Source organism: Musca domestica, unplaced genomic scaffold, assembly GCF_030504385.1.
Source record: "Musca domestica strain aabys unplaced genomic scaffold, Musca_domestica.polishedcontigs.V.1.1 8, whole genome shotgun sequence".
Lineage (NCBI taxonomy): Eukaryota > Metazoa > Arthropoda > Insecta > Diptera > Muscidae > Musca > Musca domestica.
Window position 1 is genome coordinate 15,930,710 of NW_026712409.1, and position 16,677 is coordinate 15,947,386.

The 16,677-nt window shown below is 33.6% G+C and overlaps 1 protein-coding gene across 2 annotated transcripts in view; it reads left to right on the top strand.

Moving 5' to 3' along the window:
- Positions 1–16,677, top strand: part of LOC101900010 (Bardet-Biedl syndrome 4 protein homolog) — an 84,393-nt gene that overhangs the window by 33,292 nt on the left and 34,424 nt on the right. For both annotated transcript variants that reach the window (XM_059131048.1, XM_059131047.1), the window contains exon 8: positions 4,443–4,529. In XM_059131048.1, the coding sequence (XP_058987031.1) occupies positions 4,443–4,529 (87 nt within the window). The remainder of the gene's footprint in view (positions 1–4,442; positions 4,530–16,677) is intronic.

Genomic DNA, 16,677 nt, shown 5'->3' on the forward strand with positions numbered 1-16,677 from the left:
GATTATTTCGTTTTCTTTCTGTTTTGTTTTTCAAAATCTTGAACCCTGTGTGGGAAGGTACCAGAAGAAATGGTGCGATCTCTACCATCTTTATAACAGATCTTGTGTTGAAGGAAATTTTGAAATGTACCCAATCTGAATGAAATCGAATAATATCGCGTCTTATGAGCTTCATAGATATTCAAAATGTTGACCCTTTGTGGGGATGATACCAGAGGTAGTGGAGCGATATATTCCATATTCACAGCAAAGCGTGGGTTAATAAAAATATTCTGATCTGTGTAATTTGAACACAATCGGAAAATTTCATCACATTTTATAAGAGTTATAATTATTTAAAAATTTTACCCTTTGTGGGGGAGGTACTTGTTGGAATGGACCACTGGAGCACTGACCGGATAAGGATAACTTTCGAATATGTGATGAACTTAACATGAAAATAAAATTCTATGAAGACGAAAATACAAATTTAATTTGGCAAAAGGAACTTCACTTAAAAGCAGCACAGCTAGCTCGAGACTCACTGAATACAGAAGTGCCATCTGATGAGCACTATTTCTGTACTTTCGACATTCAAAAAGCATTGCCTTTTCCAAAGCTATCAACATCAGTTGCTTATTACAAGCGGAACATCAACTATATTTAGTCATAAAATGAACAATTTATTTATTTTTTGACTTGGTTCGCTTTAGCTGTAAAACCTTCAAATTTTATTCAGAGCAATAACGAACCAAAGCAGGTTTTTTGTTTTTGAATATTTTTTTAGTAATATATTTAAATTATTTTTCTTTTAACTTTATATCATTAGTTAATTTTGAATATAGACTTTTACATTTTCTTTTGGTAGACTAAAATATTGCTTCCAGAAATTAATTGCAGTACATTTACTTTACCTCTAAATATCTTGGAATTATGTTTTTATGACTTAGTTCGGTATAGCTGTGAGCCCTTCATATTTAGTCTTTTGAACTTTAAATTATAATTATAATCATAGCGTGCATGATTGAATTCTCCCATAAATATTTTTAATTGTTATGTGGAGCTCTACTAAATTAGCAAAGTGGTGTAGGGTATCATAAAATCGGCCCCGCCCGACTTTAAGACTTTCTTTACTAGTTTTTTTTTTTTTTCTTTTTTTTTTTTTGGGAAGGTCCAGGATTACCGGATATTTGGTCCAACAGTCTGGATCCAAGATCCGGGTTAGACCCTGACCTACATAACCGATATAATTTTATATTGGAAAGCTCATTAAGTGCTAGACGTTTTCTTTTAAATTTCATGTTTCTGGACCATAAAGTCCTTCGGAAAAAAAAACCCACAACTCTGCAAGTCCTTGAAAAACTGTTTTTTTTTTAACTTTTAGCATTAAATCTTAAAAAATTCACACAAAACATCCACAAAGACCTTTAAAGGTCCTTTAGGAACGATCAAAATGAAAATTTGCTGTAGTCAAAAGAAGCCATCAAAAAAATTTTAGACTCTTACAAGAAGTCTTAGAAGGATAATTGCCAGATAGTTGTTATCAAAAGCATTTCTAGGAATAGGAAATCTCCATGAGTTTCTGGAAATATGGAAACCATAAAAACATAAAAACCCTGGAATCATATTAATAATATTAGAATATTAATTATAATAATAATAAATTTTAATATATTTTCAACAATTAATTATAATAATAATAAATTTTAATATATTTTCAACAATGCCCTGTAATTTGCAAAAATATGGCAACCCCTTTTCCACTTTAATTAAATAGTTTCCTTAATCAGAAGCCAGCAATGCATAATACAAAAACAGGGTTCGTGGCAAGGAAGAGAGATGAAAGAGTTAAATGCCACGTTTGCTTCATACATCAACTTTTTCTCGGTGTATGTGTGTGTGTGTGTGAGTTCCAAATTATTGATGTGAATTTTGTTGCATTAACATGATATGTTTCATATGCCAGCAACAGTATCTCTCTCTACCTCTCTCTCTCTTTCGTTCTCCCCCAAGACTGTGTGTGTGTGTGTCTTGTCAAAAGTAATTAAAAATATTTACAGTTTAAATTTAATTACGCATTACTCAAATATTCAATTTCTTCTCATAAATCATAATTTTGAAAGAGATTCCAAAAACATTGTTGTTGGCATACGAAACTTAAAGTTTTCAAAAATAAATTGGCTTTGGTGGTGTTGTTTAAAGAGCCATCATAAATTAATGTATAATTTTCTATTTATTACAACATATTTTATGATTCCCAACAATGATTATGAAGGCTCTGGCTGGCTGGAGAGGACAACATAAAGGAAAAGCTGATTATAACGAGTATTGAACACATATAAGTAACGATGCGAAGATGTAATATAGGGTGTTTTCAGAATTTTTCGAAAATTTTTAAAGTTTCTAGAAATATTAAAAAAGATTTTGTTGGGAGCTACAACACCAAAAAATCCTTAAAATAGTCTTGAAACTCTAAAAATCCCCAGAAAATCTTAAAATTTTAACAAGTCATTAAAAATCTGCCTCTTATTCTTAAAGTATGTCTCCCTAATTTCTCCCACTTTAACGGCAACTTTTGTGCGAAGGACGTAATTAAAAAATGTAATGAGAAACTAATCTCAAGAGAAAATTCTACATTGGCAACGATGTTGAGTGGAAGGCATCGAGCAACAGATAAACAAGGATGGATGAGTGGATGGATGCATGGATGGATGCTTGTTAGTTGGTTATGGCCTAGTAGAGAAGAGCCCAGCACCACTGCCACCTACCTATATTACCCGCCAAAGAACTTGAATATTGACAATAATCTAGAAAACTGAAACAAAATTATAGAAAAAAAAACAAGTAAAGAAAGTCTTAAAGTCGGGCGGGGCCGATTTTATGATACCCTACACCAAATTGCTAATTTAGTAGAGCTCCGCATAACATTTTAAAATGTTTATGGGAGAATTCAATCATACACGCCATGATTATAATTATAATTTAATGTTCAAAGGACTAAATATGTCGAAGCATATGTACCTTTTAAATTCGGACTTGTATTGGCCATTTGGTGCACAATTAATTTGAAATCGGATAAAGCTATATGTGGGAACTATATCCAAATCGGAACCGATCTCGATAAAATTTGGCAAAGATATTTCTGAGCTATATTGTTGTTACGGAGTGCATATTACGGCTGTGGGTAACAAACATAATAAATCGGATGAACAGTATATATGGGAGCTATAGCTATATCTGAACCGATGTTCACCAAATTTGACATACTAGCTTCTAGACTCAATTCGGTCGTGAGTGCCAAATTGCATCCTATTTGGACAAATATTAGACGTTTGGTGCACAATAAAAGGTAAATCGGACGAAGTTATATATGGGAGATATATCCAAATCGGAACCGATCTTGATCAAATTTGGCAAAGATATTTCTGAGCTGTATTTGATTTATTTCCCTGAATATCGTTGTTACGGAGTGCATATTACGGCTGCGGATGACAAAAATAACAAATCGGACGAACAGAATATATGGGAGCTATAGCTATATCTGAACCGATCTTCACCAAATTTAACATACTAGCTTCTAGACTCAATTCGGTCATAAGTGCCAAATTCCACCCTATTTGGACAAATATTAGACATTTGGTGCACAATAAAACGTAAATCGGATGAAGTTATATATGGGAGCTATATCCAAATCTGAACCGATCCGATTTAGCAAATGTATTTCTGAGCTGTTTTTGATATATTTCCCCAAATATTGTTGTTACAGAGTGCATATTACGGCTGCGGAGGACAAAAATAACAAATCGGATGAACAATATATATGGGAGCTATAGCTATATCTGAACCGATTTCGATCAAATTTAGCATACTTATTTTCAGGCCTAATTTGATTGTATGTGCAAAATTCCATACTATTCGGGCTGATATTACACGTTTGGTGCACAATAAAAGGCGAATCGGACGAAGATATATATGAGAGCTATATCTAAATTTTGACCGATTATCTCCAATTTCAATAGGGTTCGTCCTTGGGCCAAACAAATGATTTGTGCAAAATTTCATCTGGATAGGACAATAAATGCAAACTGTACTTTGTTTAAAAAAAAATACATGGACATGCATAAATCGACCCAGAATGTGACTCTATGCAGATCATCAAAAGGAACTATGGGTCGGTCTATCTCGTTTCCTTTTGCCTGTTACAAACAAATGCACAATGACATAATACCCTGACCACCTTGTGGTGTAGGGTACAAAAAAAAAACAAAGTCTTTAAATGTGTATACGGCCAGAAACACTTAGCCATGATGACGATGCTGCTGGAGGTTGTTCTTTCACTTTACCTCATTACGTTTTTAGTCCCTGCTTCTGTTCGCTGTTATTATTATTATTATTACTCTTCGGAACTCACTTAATACTGACACACTTTAATTTCCTCTTCATTATTTCTTTGCGTTTTACAGCTCAGCAGTATGCCAGTGCGTTCCACACATTGGCGGCGGCCATAAACTTGCGCAAGGATAATGCCGACTGTTATATGTTATTGGGTAGTAAGTATATACATATACACTTATTAGACATATTTACTTGTAAAAAAACACACAGACAAACATACGAACACATACAGAAATAGTTATTTTCAATGTTCTCCGAAATCGATACAGACGAAAAGGTAATTGCAGAGTCCCTTTGAAAGTAGATATATTTGTATTTATGTAGGTTAAGATTTAAGAAAAAATATTATTTTTATTTATTGAAACTAAATATACATATCAATCGGGATGACCTTTAATAGACCTTGAAACCATTTTTTTTTTTTTTTTTTTTTTTTTTTTTTTTTTTAAAAAAGATTTCCGAAAATAACATTCTACAGTTTATGTGGAGAAATAATTAATGCTTAGACTGACTTAGTAGTAGCTGCACATATCTATTTTTTTGTTGTTGCAAAATGGTCTGGCTTTATCCCTTTATTGTTGTTTTTATAAAAACAACGTTTGTTTATTAGTGGAGAACGATGGTAATGTTTACCAGGGGGTAAGGCAGGGAATACCTAGGTTTCGGAAAGAGCCACCAATCCTCATCAGTTCCCTTGTTTTTAGTCTGGGATATTCTCCCCAGAAGTTATTTTAAAAATAACTTCTATGACAAAAAACATTTTTTACCCAAGTGACGAGATCGTAAGCTCAATAGAAGAGGAACCAAAGAATTAAATAAAACTAAAATTCTCTTGGAAAGTCTTCTAACATTCGAATCCAATTTTATGCGAAATCATAAATTTCGACCAATTACACATATTAATATCAGAATACTGGCTAAGAGAAATATTTAGATATAGCAAGTTGTTAAAAATCACGACTTGTTTCGCAAGTTATGACAATTATAAGTTGGCAGATTTTGTGTTGATGAAAATATTGAGAAGCTCCAAGTCTGAATATAATCGGATGTTAATTTTGCGTTTTACGATACAAAAAATACAAAAATACAAACAAATTTGACCCTTTGTGAGGGAGGTACCAGAAGGAGTGGACCGATGTATTCCATCTTGGCACCGGACCTTGGGTTAATAAAATTATTGAGATATGTGAAATTTGAAGACAATCGGACTCTTACATCATCCTAGTCTGAATAGAATCGGATTAATTTTGCGTTTTATGAGCTTCATGGATACTCAAAATTTTGACCCTTTGTGGGGGAGGTACCAGAAGGAGTGGACCGATTTATCCCATCTTCACACCAGATCTTGAGTTGGTAGAAATAATGGGACGTGTGTAATATGAAGAGAACCGGATGTTTATTTCGGATTCTTTGCTCGTTTTGATTATTCAAAACTTAGGTTCTTTGTGTGGGAGGTATCAGAACGAATGGCCCGATTTCTACCATATTTATAAAAGACCTTGCGTTTATAAAAATATTGAGACGTACTAAGTCTGAATGGAATCGGATGTTAATTTAGTGTTTTAAGAGCTTGATGGATATTCAAAATCTCGACCTTTTGTGGGGGAGGTACATGATGGAGTGGACCGATATTATCCATTTTTGCACCAGACCTAGAACTGACGTAAATATCAGGATTTGGAAAGTTCGAGCAAAATCGGTTTATCGATTCTCTTTCTGTGCAAAAAAATTTTTTTTTTCAAATTTCGACCATTTGTGTGGGAGTGGATCGATATTGTCCATTTTCACGCTTGACCTAGCACTGACGCAAATATTAAGATTTGCAAAGTTGGAGCAAAATCGTATTATCGTTTCTCTGTGTGTGCAAAAAATAATTTTTTTGAAAATTTCGAACTTTTGTGGGGGAGGTACCAGAAGGAGTGGACCGATATTGCCCATCTCCGGACTCGATCTAAGTTTGACAAAAATATTACGATGTACCAAGTTTGGACCAAATCGGATACTCCCTTCGAGAGTTATCGTGCGCACCAGCCAGACAGACAGACGGACGGACATCGCTAGATCGACTCCAAATGTTCTGAAATGGATTTGGTCCAAAGAGACCTAGGGTGTAAAACCGTTATTTCGACTAGGCACGTTTTGACCGTATCAAATGATATACACCCTCTGTAGCCATATGGCTGAGGGTATAAAAATTTAAATCTTTAAATTTTTGATTTATTTAAAAATTTATTTAAATTCTAGGAGTCTTCATTTTTTTGTCGGCAGATTTTTAAATTTCTACATATATTTTATATTTTATATATATTTTTAAAATTCCTAAAATTTTAGAATTCTCTTTAGCGTCACCAAATAAGACGATTTTGAGGTCTATGAATTCGATCATAAGGTAGCCTATCGAGACGACTTTAAAATCGACTGCAAATTTCAGATCATTAAGCTCGTCTCGAAAGAGAAAACAAACACAGAAAACTTTCGTCGTTTGTTTAAAAACTTGTAGATTTCATTTTTTATTTGTAGAATTTTCGAAAAAAAAAAAACTAAAAAAAACATTTGCAAAACCAGTAAAAATTTTTTAAAATTTCCAAAATTTATAAAAAGTTTTAAAAGAATTTCCGAAAAATTCCACCTTCATAGCTTGAAATCTTTTAAAAATTTTTAAAAACGTTTTAAATTTTTTTTTCGAAAAAGAGAAAGAAGATTCGATTAGACGTGCCATAACCATAACCATAAAAAACAGCTGCTCAAACCAATCTTAAGGGGTATAATGTAATTAATTATTTGTGACATACCATAACGTCATAACCATTACCGTAGACACCACACGGCCAAAACGTGTCTCATCGAAATAACGATTTTATATTCTAGGGCTCTTTTTGGACCAAATCCGTTCAGGACATTTGGAGTCGATCTAACGATGTCCGTCCGTAAGCCCGTCCGTTTGTCTGGCTGGCTGGCTGGTGCGCCCGATAACAATCGAAGGGAGTATTCGATTTGGTCCAAACTTGGTACATCGTAATATTATTATCAAACTTAGATCGAGTTCGGAGATGGGCAATATGGGTACACTCCTCCCACAAAAGGTCGAATTTTTTATAAAAATTTTATAAATCCCATTTAGTTCGGAAATGGTACCAATTTTGGAACAGTTGCGTTAAGGGTAAATGGATAAAGCTGGAATTTCGAAATTTTGTATTGGAGACTCTGTTGGCGGTAGGTTGGCAATCAAGAAGTGGATTTGGAAATGTGTCCTACAAGTGCACGAAAAGTACTAAATAGTACTATATTTGGCACAATTTGGTATTGGATGAAAATATAGTGCTTGAAATCGGAAATTTGGTATTACTGTCGCTGTTCATATGTAGACTGGACATATAAAGGTGGTTCCGGAAATGTGTACTATAATTGTTCGAAAAGTATTAAATGGTACTAAATTTGGTATTGAGTAAAGGAATAGAATTGGAAATCTCAAATTTCTCTGTTGGTATCTTGAATTGAGATATGGAGGTGGTTTTGGAAATGTTTGGTATAATTGTACGAAGAGTACTAAATGGTACTAAATTTGGTAATGGGTGAAGGAATATTGCAGGAATTCTCTCTCTCTCTCTCTCTCTTGAGGTCTCTGTTGATATCCGAAACAGAGATATGGAGGTGGTTTTCGAAATGTGTGCTATAATTGTACGAAATGTACTAAATAGTACTATTGTTGGTATTGGGTGAAGGGATAGGGCTGGATTTCTTAAATTTAATATTGAGGTCTCTGTCGGTAATATGTACTAAAATTGTGCGAAAAATACTAAATGGTTTTAAATTTGGTATTGGGTGAAGGAATAGCGCTGGAATTCTCAAATTTCATATGGAGGTCTATGTTGGTATCTGGAGTTAAGATATGGAGATATGGAGGTGGTTTTTGAAATGTGTACCATAATTTTACGAAGAGTACTATGTGTTAGTAACTTTAGTATTGGGTGAATAGACAGGGCTGGAATTATCAAACTTGATATTGAGGTCTCTGTTGGTATCTGTAATTGTGTTATGTAGATGGTTTCGGAAAAGCGTAATAAAATTGTACGAAAAGTACTAAACGGTACTAAATTTGGTACTGGGTGAAGGAAAAGAGTTGAAATTCTCAAATTTTATATTGAGGTCTCTGTTGGTGTCTGTGGTTGGCATTTAAAAATATTTTTTGTCCAAAGATTTCATTAATAGTTAAAAATATTTTTAAGGACTTAAAGAATTTTTAAAATATTTTTGCATCCAAGGACTTTACACATGTTTTTTTTTTTAATATTTTATTGAAGGAATTCGTTATTTTTAAAAATATTTTTTTTTATGGATTTTCATATTTTTAGTGTATTATTTTTTATTAAATTGTGATATTTTGAAAATATTGACTTAGAACATATATAAAAAAAAAACTTTTTTCCTCCAAATACTTTTAAAAATAAAAAAAAAAATAATAATAATCAATGGTATTTGGAGATATAAAGTTGAATTCTTTCAGAAAAATAAAACATTTTTCGGAATAAAATTTAGCTTGAAACTAATTTTGAAAAAAAAGAAAATCATTTCAATAATAAAAATCTCTTTATTTATTATACCCTTCACCATACTATGCAGAGTATATTAACTTTGTCATTCCGTTTGTAACTCCTCGAAATACTCATGTCAGACCCAACAAAGTATATATATTCTTGATCAGCGTAAAATTCTAAGTCGATTTAGCGATGTCCGTCTGTCTGTTGTAATCACGCTATCTTTCGAACGAATTGAAATAGAAGGCAAAAATTTTGCACACGTGTTTATTTTTCCAGTAGGCAGGTTAAGTTCGTAAATGGGCCATGTAGGTCCACGTTTTCCTATAGCCCCCATATATAAGTACCACCCTATATTCAGTATTTTGATGATTTTAGCGACATTATTCACCGGAATAGTTTCAACATTGGTATTTGAAGTTCGAAATAGATACTACAGTCTATGACAGAAAATTATCTGTGCTGGTCCACGTCTTCGTATAGCCCCCATATAACGGTACCTCCCGATATTCGGTATTTTGATGATTTAACGACATTATTCATCGGAATTGTTTCAAATTTGGTATTTGAGATTCGTAATGGATACTACAGCCTATGACAAAAAATTGTCTGTACAGGTCCAAATCTTCGTATAGCCCCCATACAACGGTACCTCCCAAAATTCGGTATTTTGTTAATTTTAGCGTCATTATTTAACGGAATTGTTTCAAATTACGTATTTAGAGTTCGTAATGGAAACTACAGTCTGTGACAGAAAATTGTCCATGCAGGTAAAGGTCTTCGTATAGGCCCCATCTATCAGTACCTCCCTATATTCGGTAGGAAAAAAACCCACCGAAATTTTTTAAGACGTCGTATTTGACGTTCGTAATGGATGCTATAGCCTGTGACAGGAAATTGTCTATGCTGGCCCAGGTCTTCGCACAGCTCCGATATAGCGGTACCTCCCTATTTACGATATTTTGATGATTTTATCTACATTATTCACCGTTTATTTCAAGTTTCGAATTTGAATATGGTAATGGCTTATGACGAACAAGGCCTATGTAGGTCCACGTCGTATATACCCCAATATAACGGCTATATTCGGTATTTTTAAAATTTTAACAGAATTTTTTAAGGACTTTATTTTTTGAAAATTTCCAAATTCGTTCCAAATGGTGGAGGGTATTCAAAGTTCGGCCCGGCCGAACTTACTGCTTTTTAACTTGTTTTGTTTTATTTTATTTTATTTTTTTTTTTTTTTTTTTTTTTTTGGAAAAAAGCATGTCTATAAATCAATGCATTTAAACGTGGAATTTTGGGAATAGAATCTTTCCAAATATAAACATTCTTTTCGTGGATATTTTTATGGACATACATTTTTAAAAAAAGTTTTTTTTTTTTTAACTTTTTCGGCAATACTTAATACTTAGAATAGCACTCAAAGACTTTTAGAATTAAAAAGCCCTTAGAAGTTCTTTTCTCCAAAAACCTTATAGGAAAACCATTTTTCAAGCTCTCGGAAAATATTATGAAAAAATCTCAAATTTTTAGCCCCAAGTTTCGATTTTCTAACTTCTTCAATATAATTTTCTTTTTGATATTTTCAGAGATTTGTGTAATTTTTTAAATACGTTTGCTTGATAAGTTTTTTTTTTAATAATTTACTTCTTCCAATGACTTCTTCAACTTTGAAAATACCCTTTCTCGGATTTTTATATTTCTTTGAAGCTAAAAATGTTTTTAAAATTGTTAGGACTCTAAAATATAAAGGTCGGAGAAAAAGTATTTTTAAGTTGAAGAAATCATTGATAAAAAACTAAAAAAAAAAAACTTTAAAACAACATAATTTTAAAATTTATGTCCCTGAAAATATAAAAAAATATTGAAGAAGTTAAAAAAAAAATCAAATCTTCTACGTCATTCAAAAACCAGTAAAGAATGTCTTCAAGTCGGGCGGGGCCGACTTTATGATACCCTACACCATTTTGCTAATTTAGTAGAGCTCCACATAACAATTAAAAGTTTTTATGGGAGAATTCAATCATACACGCTATGATTATAAATATTATATAAAGTTCAAAGGACTAAATATGCCGAAGCATTTGTATCTTTCAAATTCGGAATTGTATTGCCCATTTGGTGCACAATTAATTTGAAATCGGATAAATCTATATATGGGAGCTATATCCAAATCTGAACCGATCTCGATAGTTTGGCAAAGATTTTTCTGAGCTGTATTTGATATATTTCCCTGAATATCGTTGTTACAGAGTGCATATTACGGCGGCGGTGGACAAAAATAACAAATCGGATGAACAATATATATGGGAGCTATAGCTATATCTGAACCGATCTTCACTAAATTTGACATACTAGCTTCTAGACTCAATTCGGTCGTAAGAGCCAAATTCCATCCCATTTGGACAAATATTAGACGTTTGGTGCACAATCAAAGATAAGTTGGACGAACTTATATATGGGAGCTATATCCAAATCTGAACCGATCTCGATAAAATTTAGCAAATGTATTTCTGAGCTGTATTTGATATATATCCCCAAATATTGTTGTTGTATAGTGCATATTATGGCGACGGTGGACAATAATAACAAATCGGATGAACAATATATATGGGAGCTATAGCTATATCTGAACCGATTTCGATCAAATTTGGCACACATATTTTCAGGCCTAATTTGGGTGCATATGCAAAATTCCATAAAATTCGGGCTGATATTACACGTTTGGTGCACAATAAAAGGCAAATCGGACGAAGATATATATGGGAGCTATATCAAAATTTTGACCGATTATCTCCAATTTCAATAGGGTTCGTCCTTGGGCCAAACAAAAGATCTTTGCAAAATTTCATCTGGATCGGGCAATAAATGCGACCTGTACTTTGTTTACAAAAATACATGGACTGACGGACAGACGGACGGACGGACGGACGGACATGCATAAATCGACTCAGAATGTGATTCTATGCAGATCATCAAAAGGAACTATGGTTCTATCTCGTTTCCTTCTGCCTGTTACAAACAAATGCACAAAGACATAATACCCTGACCACCTTGTGGTGTAGGGTATAAAAAATCCTTCCTTAAGGATTTGAAAGTCCTTAAAGAAATTTTCCCTGGTTATTAGCTCTGTTTTTTCCAAAACAAAAAATATTAAAGCTTTACAAATATGTGTCCCTGTATGTGTGTTTTTTTTTTTTTTTGTTTTTTTTTTTTTGCAATACCCTGGGAATTCCATCATAAAAACAAGTAAGCAAAGGCTACAGTCGAGCGGGGCCGACCGTTGAATACCCTACAACACTATAATAAACGATACAGTTTATATAGGCGAGATACTCGAAAGAATTCCACAAGATATTGTGACAAATTATAAAAGAAAACCATCAGGTTCCGTTCTCTAATTTTCGAATAATAGCAACTTAAACTAATTTCCTCATTTCCAATTTATTGGTAGATGTTGCACTTAAATGGTCTTCCTAGATCTGGAATCAATATTTCCCAAAGACCTATAATTTCTTAGAAGTGGCAAAAGATTAACATTTATTATTGGTTTTTGACTGAAACGCATCTATATGAGATACAGACATTTGACTATATTCGTTAACGAAATTGTCAGAAGTGCGTCTTTCCTGTATTTGTGAATTCTCGAAAAAGTCTCTGGAATGGACATTTTCGTATTTTGTCTACAAAAGTTGGCAAACTATTTCACACATTGAATATTTTTGGATGGCCATCCAAAACTGCTTGGTTTTTGCAATGTCCCCCTTTCAAATGTGCGTGATGATCGGGCGATAATTACGACCTGCCGACAATTTTGCAGTTTTTTGGTCCATTTCAACCCCTAAATATATGGCGATCATCTCCAAAAAGAGTAGGCTTCTATTCTGGCCCTCATCTTATCCCCATGCAAAATTTCGTAAGGATCGGGCCATAATTGCGATCTGTATATGATATCCTGATATCCTAACTACTTAGTTCTGTTAGCTGTAGAAATATTACCAAATGTTTAATTCAAAATGAAAATATGCCAAAAATATGACAAAATTGAAAAAATATGAGAAAATTTTAAAAAATCAATATTTTCATCTTTAGAGAGATATTTTTATGCGATTTTTTTAGACGTTTTTTCTTTCCTGTCAAGAGGCCATTCTGAATTAATGAGAACTGTCGAAATCAGTTCAGCCGTTCTCGACATATAAGGGATCTTTCAAGCATATCTTCTTTGATAGACATATATATCGAACATATTTTGCTATATATCCGATTTGTTGGATGTTAACATCAATGTAAAGGTCAGAAGTAACCTTGTCATGGCTTTGTGATTTCGCCGGGATTTAAAATATTCGCGGTTTAATGAAAAATGTTGAATTTTTTCAACACAAAATATATGGTCTATTTTACCCGCTAAATATTATCCGATGACCACCCAAATTGGTAGGCTTCTTCCCCGTCCTAAACTCTAGCTACATGCGAAATTCCGCGTCGATTGGTCTATAATTGCGACCTGTATAGCTACTGCAAAATCCGACATTTTTTCAGTATTTGGTCCATTTCAACCCCTAAACATTTGGCGATCATCTCAAAAAGAAATAGGGTTCTATTCTGGCCCAACCCCGACCTCCATTCCAAATTTCGTGAAGATCGGGCCATAATTGCGACCTGTAGAGTGATTACAAATTAACATGGACAGACGGACAGACGGACAGACGGACAGACGGACGGACGGACATACATAGCTAGATCGACTCAGCTCGGCGAGCTAGGATGATCCATATATACTTTCCTATGTGGGAAACCAATATTTCGTGGTGTTACATAATTTTTGGCCCAATCAAACTTATAATACCCCCAACACATAGTGTTGTAGGGTATAATAACCTATTTATTTTGTTGTTGTTGTCCTTCCCATAACAAGTAATTAAAATCTTCATCCATATTTTGCTTTCAATGACATTTACACCAAATGACTGTCTCTTTATTATCGATTTTATGGGCGCTCGTAATTAAAAGCGTGTTATAACATTTGACCCCTGGGGAGCATTTCAATTTCGCTGTCGTCATTAACGATATTCGAATCACTTGTTATCTTTTTTCTACTTTTTTTTTGTATCACAGTTTGAGGTAGAAATGACAGCATCTGCATTGCAATCCGCTGTCCATCCAGATGGGGGATTGAACAGTTGAACACACACACACACACACAGACATACACACAAATTGTGCCATATGTTACATTTCAATGAGAGATATGCCGGATATGGCAGATGCCATGGTTAGTGAGATAATTCTGTTGCGAGTCGAACGTTTTCGCATTTGGCAGTATGATTTCTGCAGGACTTTTATGAAGAAAATGTTCAGAAACATTTTTTTTTTACCAGAGGTAATCTCCAAAGAGTTTCTTCTCATTACAACAGCTTGGACTTGGTATTTTATTCCATTTTAATTGGAGTTGTGCCAATCTGGTTCGATCGAGCGATGTAGTTTCTAATCTAGTTCCATGGACTCCGGTCGTTTTTCATGAAAACTCTGCGTATGAGTGATATGAAATATACGAATTTTGTGAAATCACTCATACGTTCAGATTGACTCAACTCTAATAAGACCCTACACCACAAGGTGGTCAAGGTATTATGTCTTTGGGCATTTGTTTGTAACAGGCAAAAGGAAACGAGATAGACCCATAGTTCCTTTAGATGATCTGCATAGAATTTCATTTTGAGTCGATTTATGCATGTCCAACCCTCCGTCCGTCCATGTATTTTTGTAAACAAAGTACAGTTCGCATTTATTGCGCTATCCAGATGAAATTTTGCACAAATCATTTGTTTGGCTTAAGGACGAACCCTATTGAAATTGGAGATAATTGGTCAAAATTTAGATATAGCTCCCATATATATCTTCGTCCGATTTGCCTTTTATTGTGCACCAAACGTGTAATATCAGCCCGAATAGTATGAAATTTTGCACATACAACCAAATTAGGTCTGAAAATAAGTATGCCAAATTTGATCGAAATCGGTTCAGATATAGCTATAGCTCCCATATATATTGTTCATCCGATTTGTTATTTTTGTCCTCCGCAGCCATAATATGTACACTGTAACAACAATATTTGGGGAAATATATCAAATGCAGCTCAGAAATACATTTGCTAAATTTTATAGAGATCGGTTCATATTTGGATATAGCTACCATATATAACTTCGTCCGATTTACCTTTTATTGTGCACCAAACGTCTAATATTTGTCCGAATGGGATGGAATTTCGCACATACAACCAAATTAGGTCTGAAAATAAGTATGCCAAATTTGATCAAAATCGGTTCAGATATAGCTATAGCTCCCATATATATTGTTCATCCGATTTGTTATTTTTGTCCTCCGCAGCCATAATATGTACACTGTAACAACAATATTTGGGGAAATATATCAAATGCAGCTCAGAAATACATTTGCTAAATTTTATAGAGATCGGTTCATATTTGGATATAGCTCCCATATATAACTTCGTCCGATTTACCTTTTATTGTGCACCAAACGTCTCATATTTGTCCGAATGGGATGGAATTTCGCACATACAACCAAATTAGGCCTGAAAATAAGTATGCCAAATTTGATGGAAATCGGTTCAGATATACCTATGGCTCCCTTATATATTGTTCATCCGATTTGTTATTTTAGTCCTCCACAGCCGTAATATGCACTCCGTAACAACGATATTCAGGGAAATATATCAAATACAGCTCAGGAATATATTTGCCAAATTTTATCGAGATCGGTTCCGATTTGTATATAGGTGTAGGTATTGTATATGTATAGGTTTGTCCCATTTCAAATTAATTGTACACCAAATGGCCAATACAAGTTCGAATTTAAAAGATACAAATGTTTCGGCATTTTTAGTCCTTTGAACTATAATTATAATCGTTGAAATCTCCCATAAAAACTTTTAATTGTTATGCGGAGGTCTACTAAATAAGCAAATTGGTGTAGGGTATCATAAATTCGACCCCGCCCGACTTTAAGACTTCCTTTACTGGAAGCTGCTGGCTTTCAAATATTTTCTTCATAACCGTTTTCAAGTCAAGGTTTCCACCCCTTAACAATTGAAGAATGCCCTTCTGATAGTAATAGAAAACCGATACCCCATTGTGAACCGAAATGTACCAACTGTGATTCGAGCCAAAAAAAAAACTTCCATTCGAGGAAACATCCGTTGCACATCTAAGCAACTGGGCTAAAATAGGTATCAGCATGGCTCCGCAGAATTTGTAGGTTGATAACAAAAATTTGCATTGACAACAACAAGGGCATGACATAGCTAAAAAAATGGCGAAGGGCGTAGGATAGAGTCGTCATCGAATCACCGGAGTGGTCGACTAGATTTATACCGCCATGTCTGGGAATTTAAGGAAATTTTTTCACTGACTTCAAGAATTTAAAATTTATTTATCTAAAAGTCTCTGATTTTCCTAAATCCTTTTTAGAACTCCAAGTATCCTTGAAGGAAAAAATATAACTCCAGAAGTCCTTGAATAAAACATATGAATGAATATTTTAATTCATTAATTAATTTTAATTTTTTTTTTTAATTTTAATTAATTTCATATTTTAATCAAAATGTCCTTTGAAATATATTTAAAAAATCATGGCATAAATCCTTGAAAAAAAAATATATAAAATTCTAGAGTTAAAAAATTTTGGATCTCCTTAAAAGTATTTAAAAGAAAAATTTGTTTTTTATCCTTAAAAGGTCCTAAAAAGG